Raw genomic sequence first — 17784 nt, forward strand, 5'->3', positions numbered from 1 at the left:
AAAGGATGGCATGAAAGAAGAACTAAATTCTTGAGTTTTGACTCAAAGAGTTTTGTGCTTGAAGGAATCCTTCCTTACTCTGGCTGCAGAAGAACCCCCAACTGAATGCAGTTATGTTGAAAATAAGTTGCAGGGTTTAGGATACTGAACTAAAAGAAAGCTTATCCCTGAGGGCTTCTTAAATCCAAGTAGTGCCTCTTCAAAAGTAATGTGGAGGAAAGAAACCAGAACCCATGCTTGCATGCACAGAGAAGCCTTACTCACCACCACCTGGCATCGAAAGGCATAGCAGAGGTCTTTATAGCACTGAAGCTAGGACAGACAAAATAGTGTGGAATTTCCATTCTCCATGAAAAAGATTTTGGGGAAAAATCTCAATATTCAACCCAATTTACACACACTTCTTGCAATAACATACAAATCTTAACATTTAATGGTTTTCTTAATTGGAGTAATACGTATGTCTTTAGGTGCCTTAAAAATAAATATTTGAAACTATATGAACAATCTGTGAAAAACTGTAGAATCATTTAAAGAGTATCACAATAAATGAAAGAATTGAATTTTAAGCACAAGAGTGCATCATCATCTCAGAAATACTCAGCAATGTATCTTTTCTAATTATCTGAATCCACCATTTCCTTTGTTTGGACAGATGCTCTTTCAATGAACCAGTTCTCAAATCATGCCGAGAAAATTCAGGGATATTTTAAAGCAACTGATGCTCATCTTGCCTTTTCGCCTTCCAGAAGGATTTCTATGTTTTCATTTTGGATTTCAAGGGAATCCAGCTGCTTAATCTCTTCTCACCTCCTGGAAAGATTTCCTTCCAAGGAGATAACCTACAGTGCTTCTAATTAGCTCTACAAATGGTCAAATGGATTTTTCTCAAAGTGACATGGAAATTTTCTTGTTGTACACAGAAGCATGGACAAGAAAACCTAAGATCTTGAAAACTTTTTTTAAAAAGTAATTTCATGTGTAAACTTTCTAACGAATAATTTTGTTTCTATAAAATTTATTATTACCTTTAATTCTACAATTTTCTTTTTAGTCTTTTCCTCATTTAAGGAGGCATTCACACCACAAAACCAGATGAGCCATTTCAGATACTATAGGGTGTCTTTCCTGTTGCCTCTCTGAAAGGGTGTGGATCTTTAAGTTCTGTGTTAGATCTACCAGTCTTGTGCTGATGTCCTGGATACCCTAAGGTATTTAAAAAAGGCACCAGGCACCTCTATTTAGGGAATTGGGTCTTAGAGGCAATTAACAATGTAAGTACTTCCAATCAGAGAAAACCAACAATTACAATCCCAATTGTGATTCTGTCAAAATTTGAAATTATTGTTCAAAAGTACTTCTGCAGAGAAGTTCGGAAGTATTGGCACCAAATGGATGGGGCCGATAGCTCATTCAAATCCTTATCTCTTCCAAGAAGAAGAGACCTTTTGAGTAGTTTTTTTGGTTAGTCTTCAAAATCAACAACTGTATGCAGGAATTTCCTTTGCCATGCTCAAATTATTTAAAGAAGATTAACTTGATAGTGTATTCTTTTCCTAGTGGCTTCACTTGCATTTGCGTAAGAGAAGAGTAAGTTATCTTGCTAAACAGATCACTGTGCTACAAGCCACATAAAAATAAGAGCAAAATATATCTATTTTGGATGTCAACTTGTTTTCCTTCTTGGTGTTCAAAGACAAACTAAGAAAAGAAAGCATTTTGCACTTGTAAGTTTGATGTTACTTCTTCATATCAGACCAGCTCTCCATGAAAGTTGGAAGTTGTTTTACAATCACTTTTTTTAAAAAATGTTATTCTGCTGGTAATAGAACATATGAAGTAGTGAATTTCTGTATTGACAAGTCTTGGCCAAAAACAACAAAAGAAAAGAAAAAGTTTTCAGAAACCTCTGCAAAGTGTTTGTGAATTCTAATCCTCAGCACATGAATAAATACATCTGACAAACTGCAGAGTACCTTACAAAGGCCTTTCCCAACCTTTCTAATTTGAGTTCAATTACATGTGTAGTGTTTAGATATGAAGTTCATCTTGCCAATGTTTTTAAACTAGGGTGCACTATATACCATTATTTGTAAAAGTGAAGGGCAAATAAGTTATAATTATCCTACTAATCACCTGTAAAGAATTGCATTCAAGGAAGAATGCATCCTCAAATTACAATGAGTCGTTGTTTGAAGAAAAACTTTTTTTTTTTCCTGTCCTTGGCAGGAACCTGCTTGGAATTTGCTGTGCAAGTTCATGAATATTATGCTGAAATCAAGCAATGTGTATGCTTTGGGCCATGTGGATTAGATTGCCATAAATCTATAGATGTCAACAGATGTGCTGATCTTTAACTGCTAACTAGGTATCAGACTTCCTCATTATTGTCTGCTCCTCTACAACACCTTAACTTATTTTAAGCAAACATCAGTTTCTTATGGTAGTGTTGGTAACAACATCCTCTCTAGAGCATTTTTCTCAGCAGCCACAGCATATTATCTCTTTGAAATTCTGTTGCACCAGACCATTTAATGCATGTCCCTGAAGACAATGCTGTGATTAAGAGCACATGAGAATAATGCTTATTGCATGAGATGTTTCAAGTTATTAATGATCATGTTCTTTTACAAGTGAATTAAAAATGGCTGCATGGTTATGTTTGTCTTCATTCTTAGTTATTTTATTTTTGTCTCCTGAAATTTGCTTTGCTATATTTTGCAAACAGATAGACTCACAGTTTATCTAATTTCCCGGTCTCAAATTACTCTAAAATAAAATGGAAGAAAGTCTGTATTCCAGTACATTTATCCCATTCCTTTTTCTCACAATCAATATTTTTTCTCTGATAATGGTTAGTCAGTGACAGCAGAAATAGAGGTTGGGTATGACATAGTGTTAAAACAAAACAAGGCAGTTTTCATAAATGGGTAGCACCACCAAATGGTCATAACTGGATAAAAGGACCCAGGCAGCTACACAGAGGAAGGCACATGATACCAGCAGCATTGTACCATTTGCATTAGTTCCACAGAAGTGCAAATTTCAGTGAATGGGTTTAGAAGGGTTATGAAAAGCCACTGATGCCATAAGATACTACCACAGGGAAGATGATGACAGAGAATATCAGAGTGCCCTGGAATGGCAGCTGATTAGGAAGGCAATGCTGCATTCAGTAAGACTGTCAAATGCCTTAAGCTAGGTCTTGTAATCCATAATTCTGCACCTAAATAAAAGGACCAACATTTTGCTGAACATCTTTTCCAGTAGTGCCTGTCACCACACTGGAAAACTCTTTATGGGACTTGCAAATGTAATAGTAGATAAAACCCAATGAAAGCTTTTTTTCTGTTTTTTTTTTTTTTTTTTTTGACATGTCTACTTTAAACTTCTGAGAATATTTTTTAAAAAGCTATCTTTTATTCATTGCATGTATAATGTAAAACAAGAAGCATAAAAATATTTTCTTGATGGGTCATAAAAATGAAAAGAAAAGGTTTAAAAGAATATTTAGAAAACCCTTCTATCCAGTATCCATCAGGAGACACATTACTTCACATTATTCACATAGGTATGAAGCCTTGAACTGGAAACGAACTGGCAGACTAGCTTGGAGCTTGGCACTAATACATTTGATTGGGGAGATTATATAGCTATTACCACTTCCCCTGGGGAAAAAATGTAACACACTGCACTTTATAACAAGATCTTGCAAAATTCAAAATTTATGGTAAAGGCTTTTGTCCTTTCATAAATTATTTTGGCTGCAAGCTTATTTTCCTTCTCATCACATTTATAGGAGAAAAGATATTTTCTAGTGGACAACAGAACAATTTTCACTATTGCGAATGCTTATTTTGTGTTTGTGTACATAAAGAGCACATACTCATACTTACTTAGTCTGATAGTCAACTCTCAAAAGTTTTTACATATTATACATAGTGTTTGACAAATCTTGCACACTCCATTTAAATTACATACAGATCAACCTGAATCTTCATTTATAACTTAAAAAACTTTTTGTTTTGTTGTCTTGGAAACATTTTTATTAATGTTGTTCAATTTTAAAAGCCTCTGAAATATGTTCTTTCACATGCCAGTTGAAATATCAAAATAGTGCAAAAAATGTGCCTTTTATAATATCCAGTTCCTAAGATTACCAGATACCTTGCAAAAGCCATTTTTGTTTCCATGACAGTTGGCTGGAAGATCCAATCCTGATAAATGATATGCACACCAATCACTACCAAGGATGCCAAATCTAGTATTCAGTACATCACCAAAAGCAATTTTGAGGTATTAAATATTACTCTGAACTGGGAATAATTTAGGCAAACACTAAAGAATTAATATAATCCTCTAATTCAGAGGTATTTATCCAAACGAGCTCATCTGAGGTCTGCTCATTTCTAAAACATGTTCAAATCACATGTTTTTTATACCAAATGAAAAAAGAACTGATGCCATTATTACTAAAAGAAAATCAAAGATAGGAGTTTCAGCAAACTTCAATCATTCGCTCCACCAACTATGATTTATGTTTTACCTTATTTCCTAAAAGGGCGTTTATACAGGCTTCAGATGCATCACAGATGGCAGTAAGGTCATGTCCTCCCTCCAGTGCCAGCACAACACGGCCATCCGCTAGCTTCAGCAATTGCTTGGTTAGGTGACCAAAACCTAGTATTTAAATACAGTAGTGCAAAAAATTAAAGCTGAATAGATATTACTGGTATATTTCACATCACCTGCATGAGAATGTAGAAAGCTCATGGAAAATGTACAGAGACCCTGGGATATACTTAGTCCAGTACCCTGTTTCTGACTATGGCCCACACCAGATGCTTTGGAGTTAGGTATATGGAATTTTGTATGAGGTAAAGGTGAGATAATGTCCCTCATGCTGATCCCTAGTAGCTGGAGATTAGTTGAAGCATGAGGTTGTCTTTCTTTTTACTGTCATTAACCATTATCACCTTGGATTCTCTTCCTATTTGCACATCAATGTAACATATACCCCTGTTATTTAAAGAGATCTGACATAACCCTGGTCACTTAGGCACCAATATGACAATATTATTTGTAGTTAAGCTATGGCACTATAATTAAAAATACTTGTGCTTCAAAAATGAGATTATGACATTTTCATTTACAAATATTGCTTCTTCATTTGTATTTGGGGTTTGACTATAATATATGACCATGGACCAAAAAATAGGGGAAACATGTTACCTCTTAGCTCCTTTTTTAAGTGGTTTTTAAGCAGCGCTAGCAACTAGATCACTTATTTTGATTCAAGGTTTTGGTATAAGTTGAAACTGTCCAGAACTTCACAGATATCTCTAGCAGTATCACTTGCTCATTACCAAAAAAATTCTAAGCAATTCTGCACCACACCCAAAAATTATGGTACTTCATTTTATGTGGTGATCTATAACTATAGAAACATTAACACAAATTTTTCATCTATGATTCAAATAAAATTTGATTTTTAATGTAAAAAAATTTGCATAAAAACCCATTAATTTGGAGAGAAGGTTTTTGAGAGAAGTCCTAGGAAAGCTCTTGTTTTTGATTAATCTCCTTAAGGTAAGTAAGGCTTTGAAACTATTGAAGTTAAATACCCATCACATCTTGTTCTTAACTTTTCTACTTGGTCTGTTCTAGTTACTCTACTGACGGTCATCACGGCTCATTCCAGTGCCTTTCATAGCCTTAAATAAAGCATTTAGAAGGTACTTATTAAAGCTTGGGGCTCTACAAAGACAGGAAAATCAACATCACCTTCCAATGTTCCAGTGAAGAAGGTAATGAAAAATTAAAAACTACAAAAATTATATGCATATTTCTGATAGAAATTTGCCACAATGCAGACTTAAGTCCTGATCTGGCAAACAAGCAATCTCACAATAATTAGCCATTTACATCTTTGGACTTTGTTAAGCACACCCCCAAATTTTTTTAGAATAGGGACTTTAGTGATACCAGATTTGGTTTAGCTATGCAGACAGAAAAATATAAATAAAAAAACCCTCTGCTTGCCACTTAATCTATAGTGATCACAGAACACTTAAGTGAAGTATTCTTTCCTTAATTCACTCCACAATCTTCTGTACCCTCTAAGAACTGCAGTTTTGATTCTAGCAAAGTAACTACACTGTGGTTCAAATTGCACACAAGGTTGAAAAACAAATAAAACCTTAAAATCTCATTTGAGCTCAACCTTTCCTCATGAACACCCCCCACCCCCCCCACCCCCCAATTCTCTCTACAAAAGACCAAATTTGGACAGGATAATAAAAGTGAAAGAAGGAGTGGAATAAGGATAACCTTTGATCTTTAGCCAATTTCTGCTCTCTTTTACCTACAGGATTTATTTCTGTCTGCATGTTACACATGCAATCTTCAGATTCATAAGAGAGTGCCAACAGCATAAAGTGAGTCATACATATAACATTTAAAGGAAATGAAGAAGAATGAACAGGCGCAGACTCCCCACATCTACAACTCACCCTTTGGGTCTGTGAGAAATCCAACAGCACTTTTAAGACAGCATTATCCTTCATGTTATACAGCTTCTGTGAATAAGGGAAAGCTCTACCATGTTTCCCCTGCACATTTTGAAAATTTTGTATGACCACAAATACTGCTACTGCCACATCATAATTTTCTGAGGTATGTGTGGCAATAAATGTAAAGACTCTGGCAATGCCTTTTTCTTCTTTTAGGCAACCATAAATAATATAACTCATAGACATCGTTACAAAGTTAGTTTGTCTACTTAGTTTCCTAATGATTTTCCGAGCATCAATGTTATAATCATCATCCCTGGCTGAGTCAGGATGCAATGAGCCATACAGAAAGCATCTTTCCCAACAGAGATCACAGTAACAAGATAAAGTGTTGCCAAACCAAATCAAAATGATGGGTTTTTTTCTTCAGTGTAATTACCCTGAGAAAATAAAGGTGACTTGCTAGAAAGGGAGGAAATAACTTTAGCCGACAGTACCAACATTGCTGGTGACCGACTGAGTTATGGAAATTCTTAACAAAGAAACTTGGATTCTGTGTCACTGCAGCAACCTAGGAAAGATATTAGCTTCCTCAAGGAAATCCTCTGGAGTGCAGAAGTAACAAAATGGAAAGAAAGGAATCCCAGTCAAGTAATGGTTTTAAGATGGGCTGTAGTTCATGCCAAATAATTAAGAAAAACAAGAAGAAAAGAGTAACAAGCACTGTGAAAAGAATGTCATCTCCGCTGACATAGGAAGATCAAGCACGTACTTGACACACCACTGACCAATTCTAAGGTGAGAAAGGAGTCAGACAAACACTTTGAATCCTGGACCTTGCAACTCACAAGGATTTCTAGAAATCAGCAGCAGTTCTTGGCAATTCTGCTGTGCCTGCTGAAAAATGTGCCATCTGTGATGCTGGCTTTAAAAGATGGTTTCTTATTCTAAAGCTATGCTTTCACGGTCATAAATTAGTTGCATTTTACAGAAACGGAAAAAGTTCAGTTGTAAAATAGAAAGTGATGTTAAAACATCAGTGCATGATTTTCAGCCCAGCCTTGAATGGGCATTGCTTCGCTGAGGCTGCAGGTGCCTTCGGGTCATTTGGAGATTGAGTTCCTGACTTAATGACAGGCATCTATTAATAAGGGCTTGAAATGGCCCTGGCAGTATCCACAATTATTTGTGTCTGCAAACATGAGTAAAAATAATAAATAAAAATAAATATTTAAACCCCCAATCATTTCAGTCAATAAGTGAGAAAAGATTATTCATACAGGGGTATTTCTCAAATCTTCTTGTAAATGTGTTCAGTGAATTTGTACTTTAGAGAAGTAGCAGCATTTTCTAAAGTTAGGTTCAACAAGTGTGCCAGGAAATTGTGAGCAGGGTTTTGCGCCAACTATTACTTTCATAATTTCTGTAATTTAAATGTCAAAAGTACCTGTTTCCTTCACAGATCCAGTATTTAGGCATCCAGGGCAGAATGTGTAAAAGCACTTAATATTCATTAGCTATGATCCTATTAAAGACAATGATAAACCTTTGATGTACACCAGAAACAACACTAAAACACTACTAAGTCATTCTGAAAATCCTACCCATCTAGTGGTTTACATTTTTTTGACAGAAAAACCTGTGGCTGCACAATTGTACATCTAAGCAAAAAATGCTAGACTAAAATGTAAACCATTAAAATCCATGTTATATATTGGAGAAATAGGCAGTGTATGAGCTGTTATTTGCTGACCTTTGAAGTAAAAATAGAAACTGTTAAAACAAAAACATAAGATGTACTTTTTAATTATACCTTTTCCCCTCCTCTTCCAGGGCTATCAATCAGGGAGATACAATATTTGGCCTTATGTAAGAAAATATTACATTGTGGGAAGGCAGAAGGAGAGAAAATTAATTCTGTATTATGCTCATGAGCAAGCTGCCAGTCTCATACTGAAAACACTGTGCTGATCATTTGAATTATCATCTAAGCAAGCCAGCTTTTAGTAGACTGATGTGCCAGTAACTCAAAAACTCTGGTTTTTGTCTTTTGTAACAGACAAACTCCCTGTGCTCTCCTCCTAGTTCTGCCAAGCAGCAAGGAATGACACAGATGAGGCTTCTGCCTTATTTGACCAAAGTCACTGGATCAACTGTACTCTACCTGGACTTACTGAAAATTAAGAAACAATGCTAAACTCTATAGAAAGAGAATGCAGAGTTATTTCAGTTTTCTGCTTTTGTTTTTGAGATATCCTTACTCTGACAACTTGAAATGGAAAGCGGCAAGCAGAGAGCAGGTAAAGCACCTCTTAATAGGCCAGTTCCCCTCCAATGGCCTCGTCACATAACTGTGTTGTGTATTACGACTACATGAAGTAAAGCTAACAAAGTCAGGCTTTGTACGTACAGCCTCCCATTTTGACAAAGAAACATTTGAGAATGAAGTCAACTCGTGAACATTATTCTTTTCACATCCTTTCCTCAGCAGACAGGGAAAGGAACCATATGGACAGGGTACACTCCCAGCCAGCACTGCAGCACTCCTTGTTTGCATAAACAGTTATGTATGCAGCTCAATGTGCTCACCAGCAAATGTGCAAACACCCGGTTAGTACGGACTAAACCTGCCTCAGCACAAGACAGGCTCCTTCCCTCTCCCCCACTGTGCATAAGGAGAGCAGATGATGTGATGGCAGACTGAGCAGAGCCCTGGTCCTGGCCCTTGCTCAGGGTAGGCGGCTGGTGGAGGAACAAAGACACATCAACAGCTGAAAGGCTGGCGAAGCTTTGGAGTTATGGAGAAAACCTCAGCTTTCTCAGCCTTAGCAGCAGGGGCCCCAACAGCTCTTTCGGCTTCAGTGTCTTAAAAGCTACAATCCGACCCTAAATTACAGGCAGAGCTCTGGTGAGCTCCTCTGGCTACTCAGAGCAGCCTGGAGAGGAATACACACGAAACACAAAAACTCCTCAGTCTCTGTCCTGGACCTCCGAGCATGTATTTAACTATTATTTACCATTTAATCATGTCATTACTCTCTAATTTACTTGAGAATGTGTTTTCCTCTTATTAAAAATGTTGCAACGATCTCTGCCAAAAGTCTACCCACCAGTGTTCTACACTCCTTCCCTGTGGTTCCTTTGTGACTATTTGATTAATTTTCATTTATAGTCTTCCAATAACAGCATCTAAAATTAACTGGGTCAGTTTTTACATAACTTCCTGAGTCATCAGGCTATGTGTCCTAAATAAATATGTCCATACAGGAGTCAAATGATAATTTACCCTTCCAGCACTGGCAGGAGCTAGAACATTTTGCAAAGCTTGTGTTCTATGATAAGAGAACACATTTTTTTCTCAGGCCTTACTTCAGGACCTTTTATTCAATCAAAACTTCATTTGGATTAAGTCAGAGGTTTGACTCAGTTGGCAGGATGTGGCCCTGAGTGAGGGAGAAAGTGAGATTTTAAGGCCAAATGCATTCTTATGAAAAACATTTTCCAAATGGCTGAAATTATGAACGTTAGTGTTGAGGTACCTGAATTTAAATGGTAAAGATCTGCCCTCCAGGCATTAGCTGCTGATTTCTTGCTTTTAATACCAGAGAAGGAAGCTCAGTAACACTTCAAATTACATGTCTCAAGCAGGCATTTAATTTAGATTAAGTTAGACAGTAATTGTATGTTAAATAAATACCAATGGTCTCAGGAACACATTTTTATGGATTAACAATTTATGTAATAGATGTTTTTATTGCATGATTATTAGTTCTACAGTAATATGCTTTTCATAATTAGCTGATCATTAGCTGTTACACTGAACCTAACTTACTCAATCTCTGTTAAGTACATATTCAAGGATACATAGGATACCTCCTTGAAAGCCAAATAGACCAAACCTGTGTCACTACAGGAAAAGGCCACCTTGACAATGCTCAGTTGGATGGTCCAGGTATACTCAACTCTCTTGAGGTATGTGTGTATCCAAGCTGGTCACATAGTCCGTTGCATTTGCTTAGTCCTCCAGGAAGGAGCAACTTACACACCTCCACCACACAATGGCAGCACTGACCACCTGACAAAATGCTCCTCAGAGATAACACGTGGAGGACAAAGACTCCCCCAAACTCTTCTCCCAACTAATTCATACTAAAAAAAAAAAAAAAAAAAAAAGGTGTTCCTTTTGTACCCTGTATTACCAAGCAGTAGGGATTCTGCATCCTTCAGGAAAGGTCATAGTGATGTACAAAATAATGATGATGTTTTTTAGAGCTGTTACAGTGCTGTCATGTGGATTTGGAAGGAAAATATTCAACCACAGATTTCAGCTGCCAGAGTCAAAGCTGACTTTGGATATTCCCAAAACTAGCTGGATGTTTTTAGCCCTGTTCTTACTAGCTATTTGCTCCATTCTTGCCTTTCTTCTTGGTTTTCTCACACTCTCTTCATCTCTACCTCAGCTCACACCTGGTCCAAGTAATAATTTCTCCACTGTTTTGCTATCCTCCCCTTCTTTTTTATTTTGCTTCCTGGTTAGCAAATCCTCTACTAAGTAAAGCTGGCCAGGAAGCAAGATTATCTGTCCCTCAGAGTTCTTCAATGTTTTTTTTCAGGAACATGTAGCTGTTCTACATCAGGAAGCAGAAGCCAAGAGAGGAAATACAGAACAACTGCAAACAGCAAGGTGGCATTTCAGAATTTCGGATTCAGATCTCTCTGAAAGAGGTTGTTGCTTCACCTGGGCAGGGAGGGGATTATCCATAGGGTTTGTGGGTTTTTCTTTTTCTCTTTTTCTTTCTTCTGGAGATTAAAGATCCCTCTGAAGGTATTCTATGGGGATACTCTATACAGACTGATAATTACCTACTGAAAATGCGTCCCATGTATTGTGAAATGTGCCAGGATGATAGTGCAAGTGGTAGTACTGTTATCACGGTAACTTCTTCCAAATCTGATGAAGCTGCCTGGTTTAAACTGATACACAATATATACATCTGACATTACAAATTACAGATGATTATATCTCCAAATCTGAGTCTAGACTCAGTAAGGAGTTGGCTAGAAAACAAGACATCTGATAAAAAAAATAATTCAAAGTATGAGGAATTTGTTTCTAATCCACACTGGAATGAAAATCAGATACTACTATTGACTATCCAAATAAATCAGTAAGCTTGATTAAGTTTGGAGAAGTTTATTATAATGCTACTGCCTATAAAATCAACTTGACACATTTTTAAAATATGTGGGGCAAAGTTTCTGCTGTTATAAATGAGTATAGCTGAAATGTGGGCACTGAGTTATGACTGAAAACAATCTGATGGGAAGATCTAGCCTTATTTCTTTTTTTAACTGATGAAAAGCCAAGTCAGTTAATTTTGAATTGACCCAAGAGACTAACATAAAGGATCTGATTTAAAGCCCATCACTCAGAAGCTGAGAACCGACTGCCATTTTCTGAAGATGGTCTACAAAATTCTGCCAAGAAAAGCAGCATGGACTGAACGATCTTTCCAACATACACAGTTTCTCAGAGTCTACAAATTAAGGCCCTCACTTTATTTGCAGTCATTTCTTGACCCTGCCACATCAACATATAACATTAAATTAAGGGCTAGTTCCTTAGCCAGTGTTAATCAGCATATACCAGTATCTAAAGACCTGGCCTCCAGATGTGGATCATTCATCATTCCAAGACTAGGGATATAGATACAATAAGCATATTAGGGATTGGTTCTTGTAGGTGGATATATTTGAGGTAGATACTCCATTTCCTGACAAATTTGGCATCAAGTCTCCTGGTGAACTCAGTATTAGTATCAGAGGTCTAGTGCCCCTTAGGATTTGGAACATGTTGTTTAATAAACATCATTTTATAATATCAGGAGGGAATAAGGCAGTGCATTTCTAAGGGATTACTGTACATCTCAAGTAGTTACTCACTTTCCCTCTGGCCTTGTGCCCGTTAACCCCACCTGACATATGCTATAATCACCCAGAAATGCACGGCCTGTCACCACTTATTGAAAAGGTAATGTGTAAAACTCACTAAAGGAAATGGTATTGAAACTAGGTTTGGGGTCTGACTCCTTACAGTCTTCTGATTAATTGCAATTTCCAAGTAAAATACATCGAGCAACTTTCTATTATGCTGTTCTATTGCAAAAATGTGTAAGAATTAAGGATGTGATTTCAACCCATACAACAGCCTCTTTGTCCCTTTTCATACTATTAAAAGGACACACAGATGCCTTGAAATGGTGGCTAACACCCCCCCCCCCCCCCCCCCCCGAGTAATAGAAACTGTGGCTACCATTTGAATGACATAGGTGGCTCTATCCAGCCTTCTTCCCAAACAGAGAAGTCATGTCAGAACCTTGTCATTCATGTTATTACACAGCAGAGCTTGCAGGAGCCTCAGCTTCCTGGGAGTGCAAGAGAAGGTGTCAGGGAATTGCATGGGCCTCAGGTGGAGGCAGGGCTGACGCCATTTTGTTCGGAGGCACAGGAGATGGAAATATGTAGAAGACAATTTTATTTGCTGTTCCCCAGAATGAATTATACGACTCATACTCATCACAGATAAAATTTCTTTTAAAGAATGAGAGTAAAGATGCCTTTTCTTTTCTTTTTTTCTTTTCTTTTCTTTTTTTTTTTAAATACATTAGAGCCAGCTTTGGCTGCTGGGTGAACGAGAGGGCTTCATGTACAATACAACTTGTGATTTGAACAAGTTAATTGGAAGAGGAGTGGCCTTTTTGTTTCCCCAGAAAATCTTCCCCTCAGAAACACATCTGAGAGTAAAACCTTTTCTTAGTCTTTCCAGTCTTCTGACATACAGTTCTCAGAAAGAGCCCTTCTGTGAGCTCCTGTAGCCAAGTGGCAACCCACTAGTTACCACTTGAGAACTAGTGTTCAAGAAACCTTCATGAAATTCTTTGCCTGGTTTTCTACCTTCTCATAGAGAAACTTAAAAAAATGATCATAACAAGGCCTGGGTGAAAAATGCCTTCACGTGGCTAAGCAGTTATGGAGTACAACTTTTTTGATTTTCTCAGAATGAGGGATAGAGTCACTCAGGAATGATCTAATTCTTCAGGATCTGTAAGTAAGCAAATGACCATTATTTCTGCTGTTACTACAGCATGACAGCAATATTAAGGAAAGCTGACAGACCTAAATAATTGGTAATCTTCATTGAATAATAGAAACATCAAGACAATGACATTTCTGTGCTACACACAGACCTAAATCCATCTAGCTATTGTCAAGGTAATTTGAGGACTCCAGATGTTGTTGCAGCTGCATGACCACAGTCATCTTAGTCATTCTCCTTAGAAGTGGGAAGTTCATAAGAGGGCAAAAATCATTCATCCCGTGTTAAGATACTGTTTCTTGCACAACATTGGTGATTTCTTCTTCAAGGGAAAACAATACATTGGTTTTTCTAAATGGAGATGCTGAAAATCTACTACCAGAATAGCTACTGTTTCTCCCTCTAGAGTTTTAGCAGCTAGAAGTAAAATAACCTGCTGCCAGAGCTCAATGCTCCCTAGTGGCTCCAAAAACGTAGCAAACAGCATATACCAAACTGCAACATCAGGATTGCATTTATTCTTCCTTCTGACAAAGCTGAAGAGCCACGGCAGCTAAAAGCTTGGGCAAAAATCACCCAAACTTCGTAGCAAAGCCACTTAGAAACCTTTGTCAACAAAAGTGTTTGACTGTCTCACTACAGATAAATAGAGAAGAGCAACAAGGAAAAATATCAAATTCAGAACACCTCCATGCATCAGAGCATGCGATGGTCACTGCAGCAGAAAAAGGATGCACTTTTTAGTCATTCTCAATTTTGGCCAAAGTGCTGATTTTGTTTCATAAAATAAATGTTCACAAACCAAAATTCTAGCATCTTCCCACTGTTTTTACCTAAATGTTACAGCTGAACATTATGTTACAGGGAATTAATTAATTAATTAACATTAATTGCACATGAGAGAGAAAGAGGAAAAACAACAAAAAATGAGACATGATAGAAAGGATAAAAGTGTATGTTTGGATGATAAAAGAGATTGTTATTAAATAAGATGACAAATACATTTGTGACTAAAAGACAATAAAGACATGTAAATGAAATTACTGGATGACTGAGTGGATGAGCAGGAACAAAAATGAATGTGAATATGAAACTAAACTTTGTAAAGGGATTAGATTTTGTTATAACCATCAGGAATGGTGAGAAAGTAAAGACGGCAGGGAAGGCTTATGATATTATTTCTGCTGCAAAGGGATGCAGACTATTTCTGAATTCTTCACCCCAGGAATATACTTTTGTATCCTTTATATACAGAGGAAGGTGAGGCTGTCCCACAGCTATATTTGCATGAAAATTATTCAGATTTTGTCTGCAGTGAACTCTGGATTCCTCAGTGACCAGTTACTAACTCAAACAAAGTCTAAACATAGGCAACTGGCACTGAATTGAAAATACAATGTGCTTCAGGTGTCAGGTTTGCATGTGTAGGCAAAAATGTCAGTGATAACACTCAAAGCAAGTAAGGTATTTAAATAAGCAGGTACTTGACAATTAGCTGGTTTCCCTGGGAGCAACCACATCACTTGCCATTTATTTAGACATGCTACCATACTGTCACAAAGACAAAATCTGAAGTAATCCCATGGCTACAGTGGATTTATACCTCTGGAACTGTAAGTAAAGTTTGGCCAAGTAAATGCAACCATTTATCTTATTTTAACTATAGTAAAATAAGTTTAGAAATTGTGAATGAAATCCACATTAAGGTTCAAATGTATATTTGGAGATCCACATTTTATCAACCAGAACAAAGTCTGTACAGTGAATGCACAAGTTTCTTGAACTTATCTGGACTCAAGGAGCCAATAGCAGTTGCTCATTCTGACCTTTTAACTACTTATATTATCTTTCCAGACCATGCCTTATTCTAATGGTTCATCACAAATAGACTCAAGCTATCTTTCCATATATATGAATCCTTAGTGGCAGTGGGAAAGGTTACATCAATCTCCCTTCCAGGCGATGTGTGATTCCATCTTAAGCTGATGAGCCCTGGCATGCACCTAGCCCAACCTGGAACAGCTCAAAGATGGCCTGGAAGTCTTTTAAACAAAGATCACAAGCAAAACCCCTTTCATTTTCTTTTTTTTCATACCTGTTGTGAACTCAAACAGTAAATCTATGTATTTATTATACTGCTTGCAAGGAGTGAGTGCGTACATCTGAGTAGAAAGCATATCTGAGGACAAGGGATTAAAGGCAGATAAAGAAAAAAGTAATTTCCAAACTGAAGATGTTTTTTGGTGATGGTAGCTGTTAATAAAATGCATTTATTTAGTGCTAAAATCTATACACGCCAGAGTAAGACATGGGTGTTGTCTATTCAAGAGGTGTGAAATCCAACATGTGTAGCCAGCAGGGCTGATGCAGGTGTGAGTGAGGTGTGTAGCTGCAGGCAGAGGGGGTTGTAAAAAAAATGAGAGTTTTGTATCCTGTCCTGTTTCTGTTGCCCAAAACCCAGGCAGGCATAGTCCTTGTGACTGCTTCAGACTAGGAGTGTTTTTACCTCTTGTACATTCTGTACTGAGTCTTTCTACATCCTCACTGTATCTGGAAATGTCCAAAAGAAATTTGTTTCAACATGACTATTATCTGTTTTATGGGACTACCATACAGTGTACACAATTTAATATTTGGATCAGAGCTCTGTCCAAATTTCTGGCTGTGGCTCTTCATAGGCATTTGCAACGCATAAGTGACCTGCTGGCTGATGTTACAAATTGGACAATTAGAAAAATGAAAACATTTTTATTGAATCTGAAATTAAGATTCATAAAAGTAGAAATCTGAGGCTCCACACTGCCATTTTTATATAAGCTACTTTTAACAACAGACCTTGCAGTGCTTAAGGTTGCTTTTCATTATACAAAAGAGGTTAACAGAAAACCCCCTGAAATATAGAAGAAAGGTAGAGGAACATCTATTTCCTCTATTGTTCAGATTTAGGCAGAAACTTTGAAGTTAACACTTATTGCTGGTTTATAGTTACAGTCTGAACTTGGCCCTCTCTATACTGGGGAAAGCAAAGATCCAGAATAGTAGATGTTCAGTTAATTAACAGCTCTATCTTAAAGCATATGCAAAAGGGGTCCATTGTGCAAGCAATCATAAATCTCACTTGGCCTAACTTCAGAGCAATTGACCTTACAACCCAAATAATGTTCCTTTGTGCACAGTTTTTATATGCATTTTCTAGATTTACTGTTTCAAAGGAAGTGTGTAAACAATTTCAACTGAGCCTAAAGTGAGAAACTCATTCATCCTACATCTGGGTGAAAGTTTGCACCAAACTGGAAACAGTCTCTATTGATGCTACTTTCATTGGATCCAGATTCAATTTTTTCATTTATTTATTTTCACATGCTGCTGGTATCTTAATTAGGAAAGAAATGAGAGGAAGAGAAATGACAAGGTTTAGCAGTTCATTGGAATAGCAAAAGGTAATGATACTTTGCCAGCCAGAGTATTCCCTTGTCAGTCATCAATGGACAGCTATAAATAAAAAACTCTGAAGACTTCTCCAATAAAACGGCAGAAGAGAAAGCACAGGCAACACAAATGTAACTTCTACTTGCTCTCACTCTAACTATGCAGCATCTTAAAGTCTTGATATTTCTTTTTTTCTATAAACAAAATTTCAGGCCACATTTTAAAAACTTCAATATGCAAAGCACACATGTCACTTCAATACATGTGACAATAGGTGACATCTATATGGAAACAGTGACAAACTCTTTCCTTGATTAAACATTGTGAAGCCTTTATTAGAAAATTTACCAAAAATAAAAAATTGCTGTCTATATCAAAAGTGTGCACTAAAATTCTCAAAGCAACTAGCTCCAAGATTAATCTTGGTAAACTTTAAAGCCCATATGTGGGAGAGGCAGCTTTAGCACTTAATAAATACCCAAAAATCTGCAATTAACCTTGAGAGACTCTTCGAATCTCTCTTAGGCTGGCAGGCTTTTTTTGGTTATCCACTTCTGGAGAGCTCTGATACTCTTGAGTCAGCCTTTGGAGACTGCACTGGCCATCTAAGGGGTCTGGGCTTTCAATTCAGACACCAGGTTCGGGTGGTTAAAGTTTGGGCAGCCCAGAATATCTCAAACTCACTAAAAGGTTATCTCTGCCCTTATATTATATCTAAGTATCACCGATCTTTTATATATTATTAGG

The 17784-nt window shown here is 37.1% G+C and overlaps 1 protein-coding gene across 1 annotated transcript in view; it reads right to left on the reverse strand.

Annotated features, from left to right (window-relative positions):
• HDAC9 (histone deacetylase 9) overlaps positions 1 to 17784 on the reverse strand; it is a 485255-nt gene that overhangs the window by 26096 nt on the left and 441375 nt on the right. The window contains exon 24 of the mRNA XM_056333956.1: positions 4547 to 4680. Coding sequence (XP_056189931.1) covers positions 4547 to 4680 — 134 coding nt within the window. The remainder of the gene's footprint in view (positions 1 to 4546; positions 4681 to 17784) is intronic.

Source organism: Falco biarmicus, chromosome 4 (assembly GCF_023638135.1).
Source record: "Falco biarmicus isolate bFalBia1 chromosome 4, bFalBia1.pri, whole genome shotgun sequence".
Taxonomy (NCBI): Eukaryota; Metazoa; Chordata; class Aves; order Falconiformes; family Falconidae; genus Falco; species Falco biarmicus.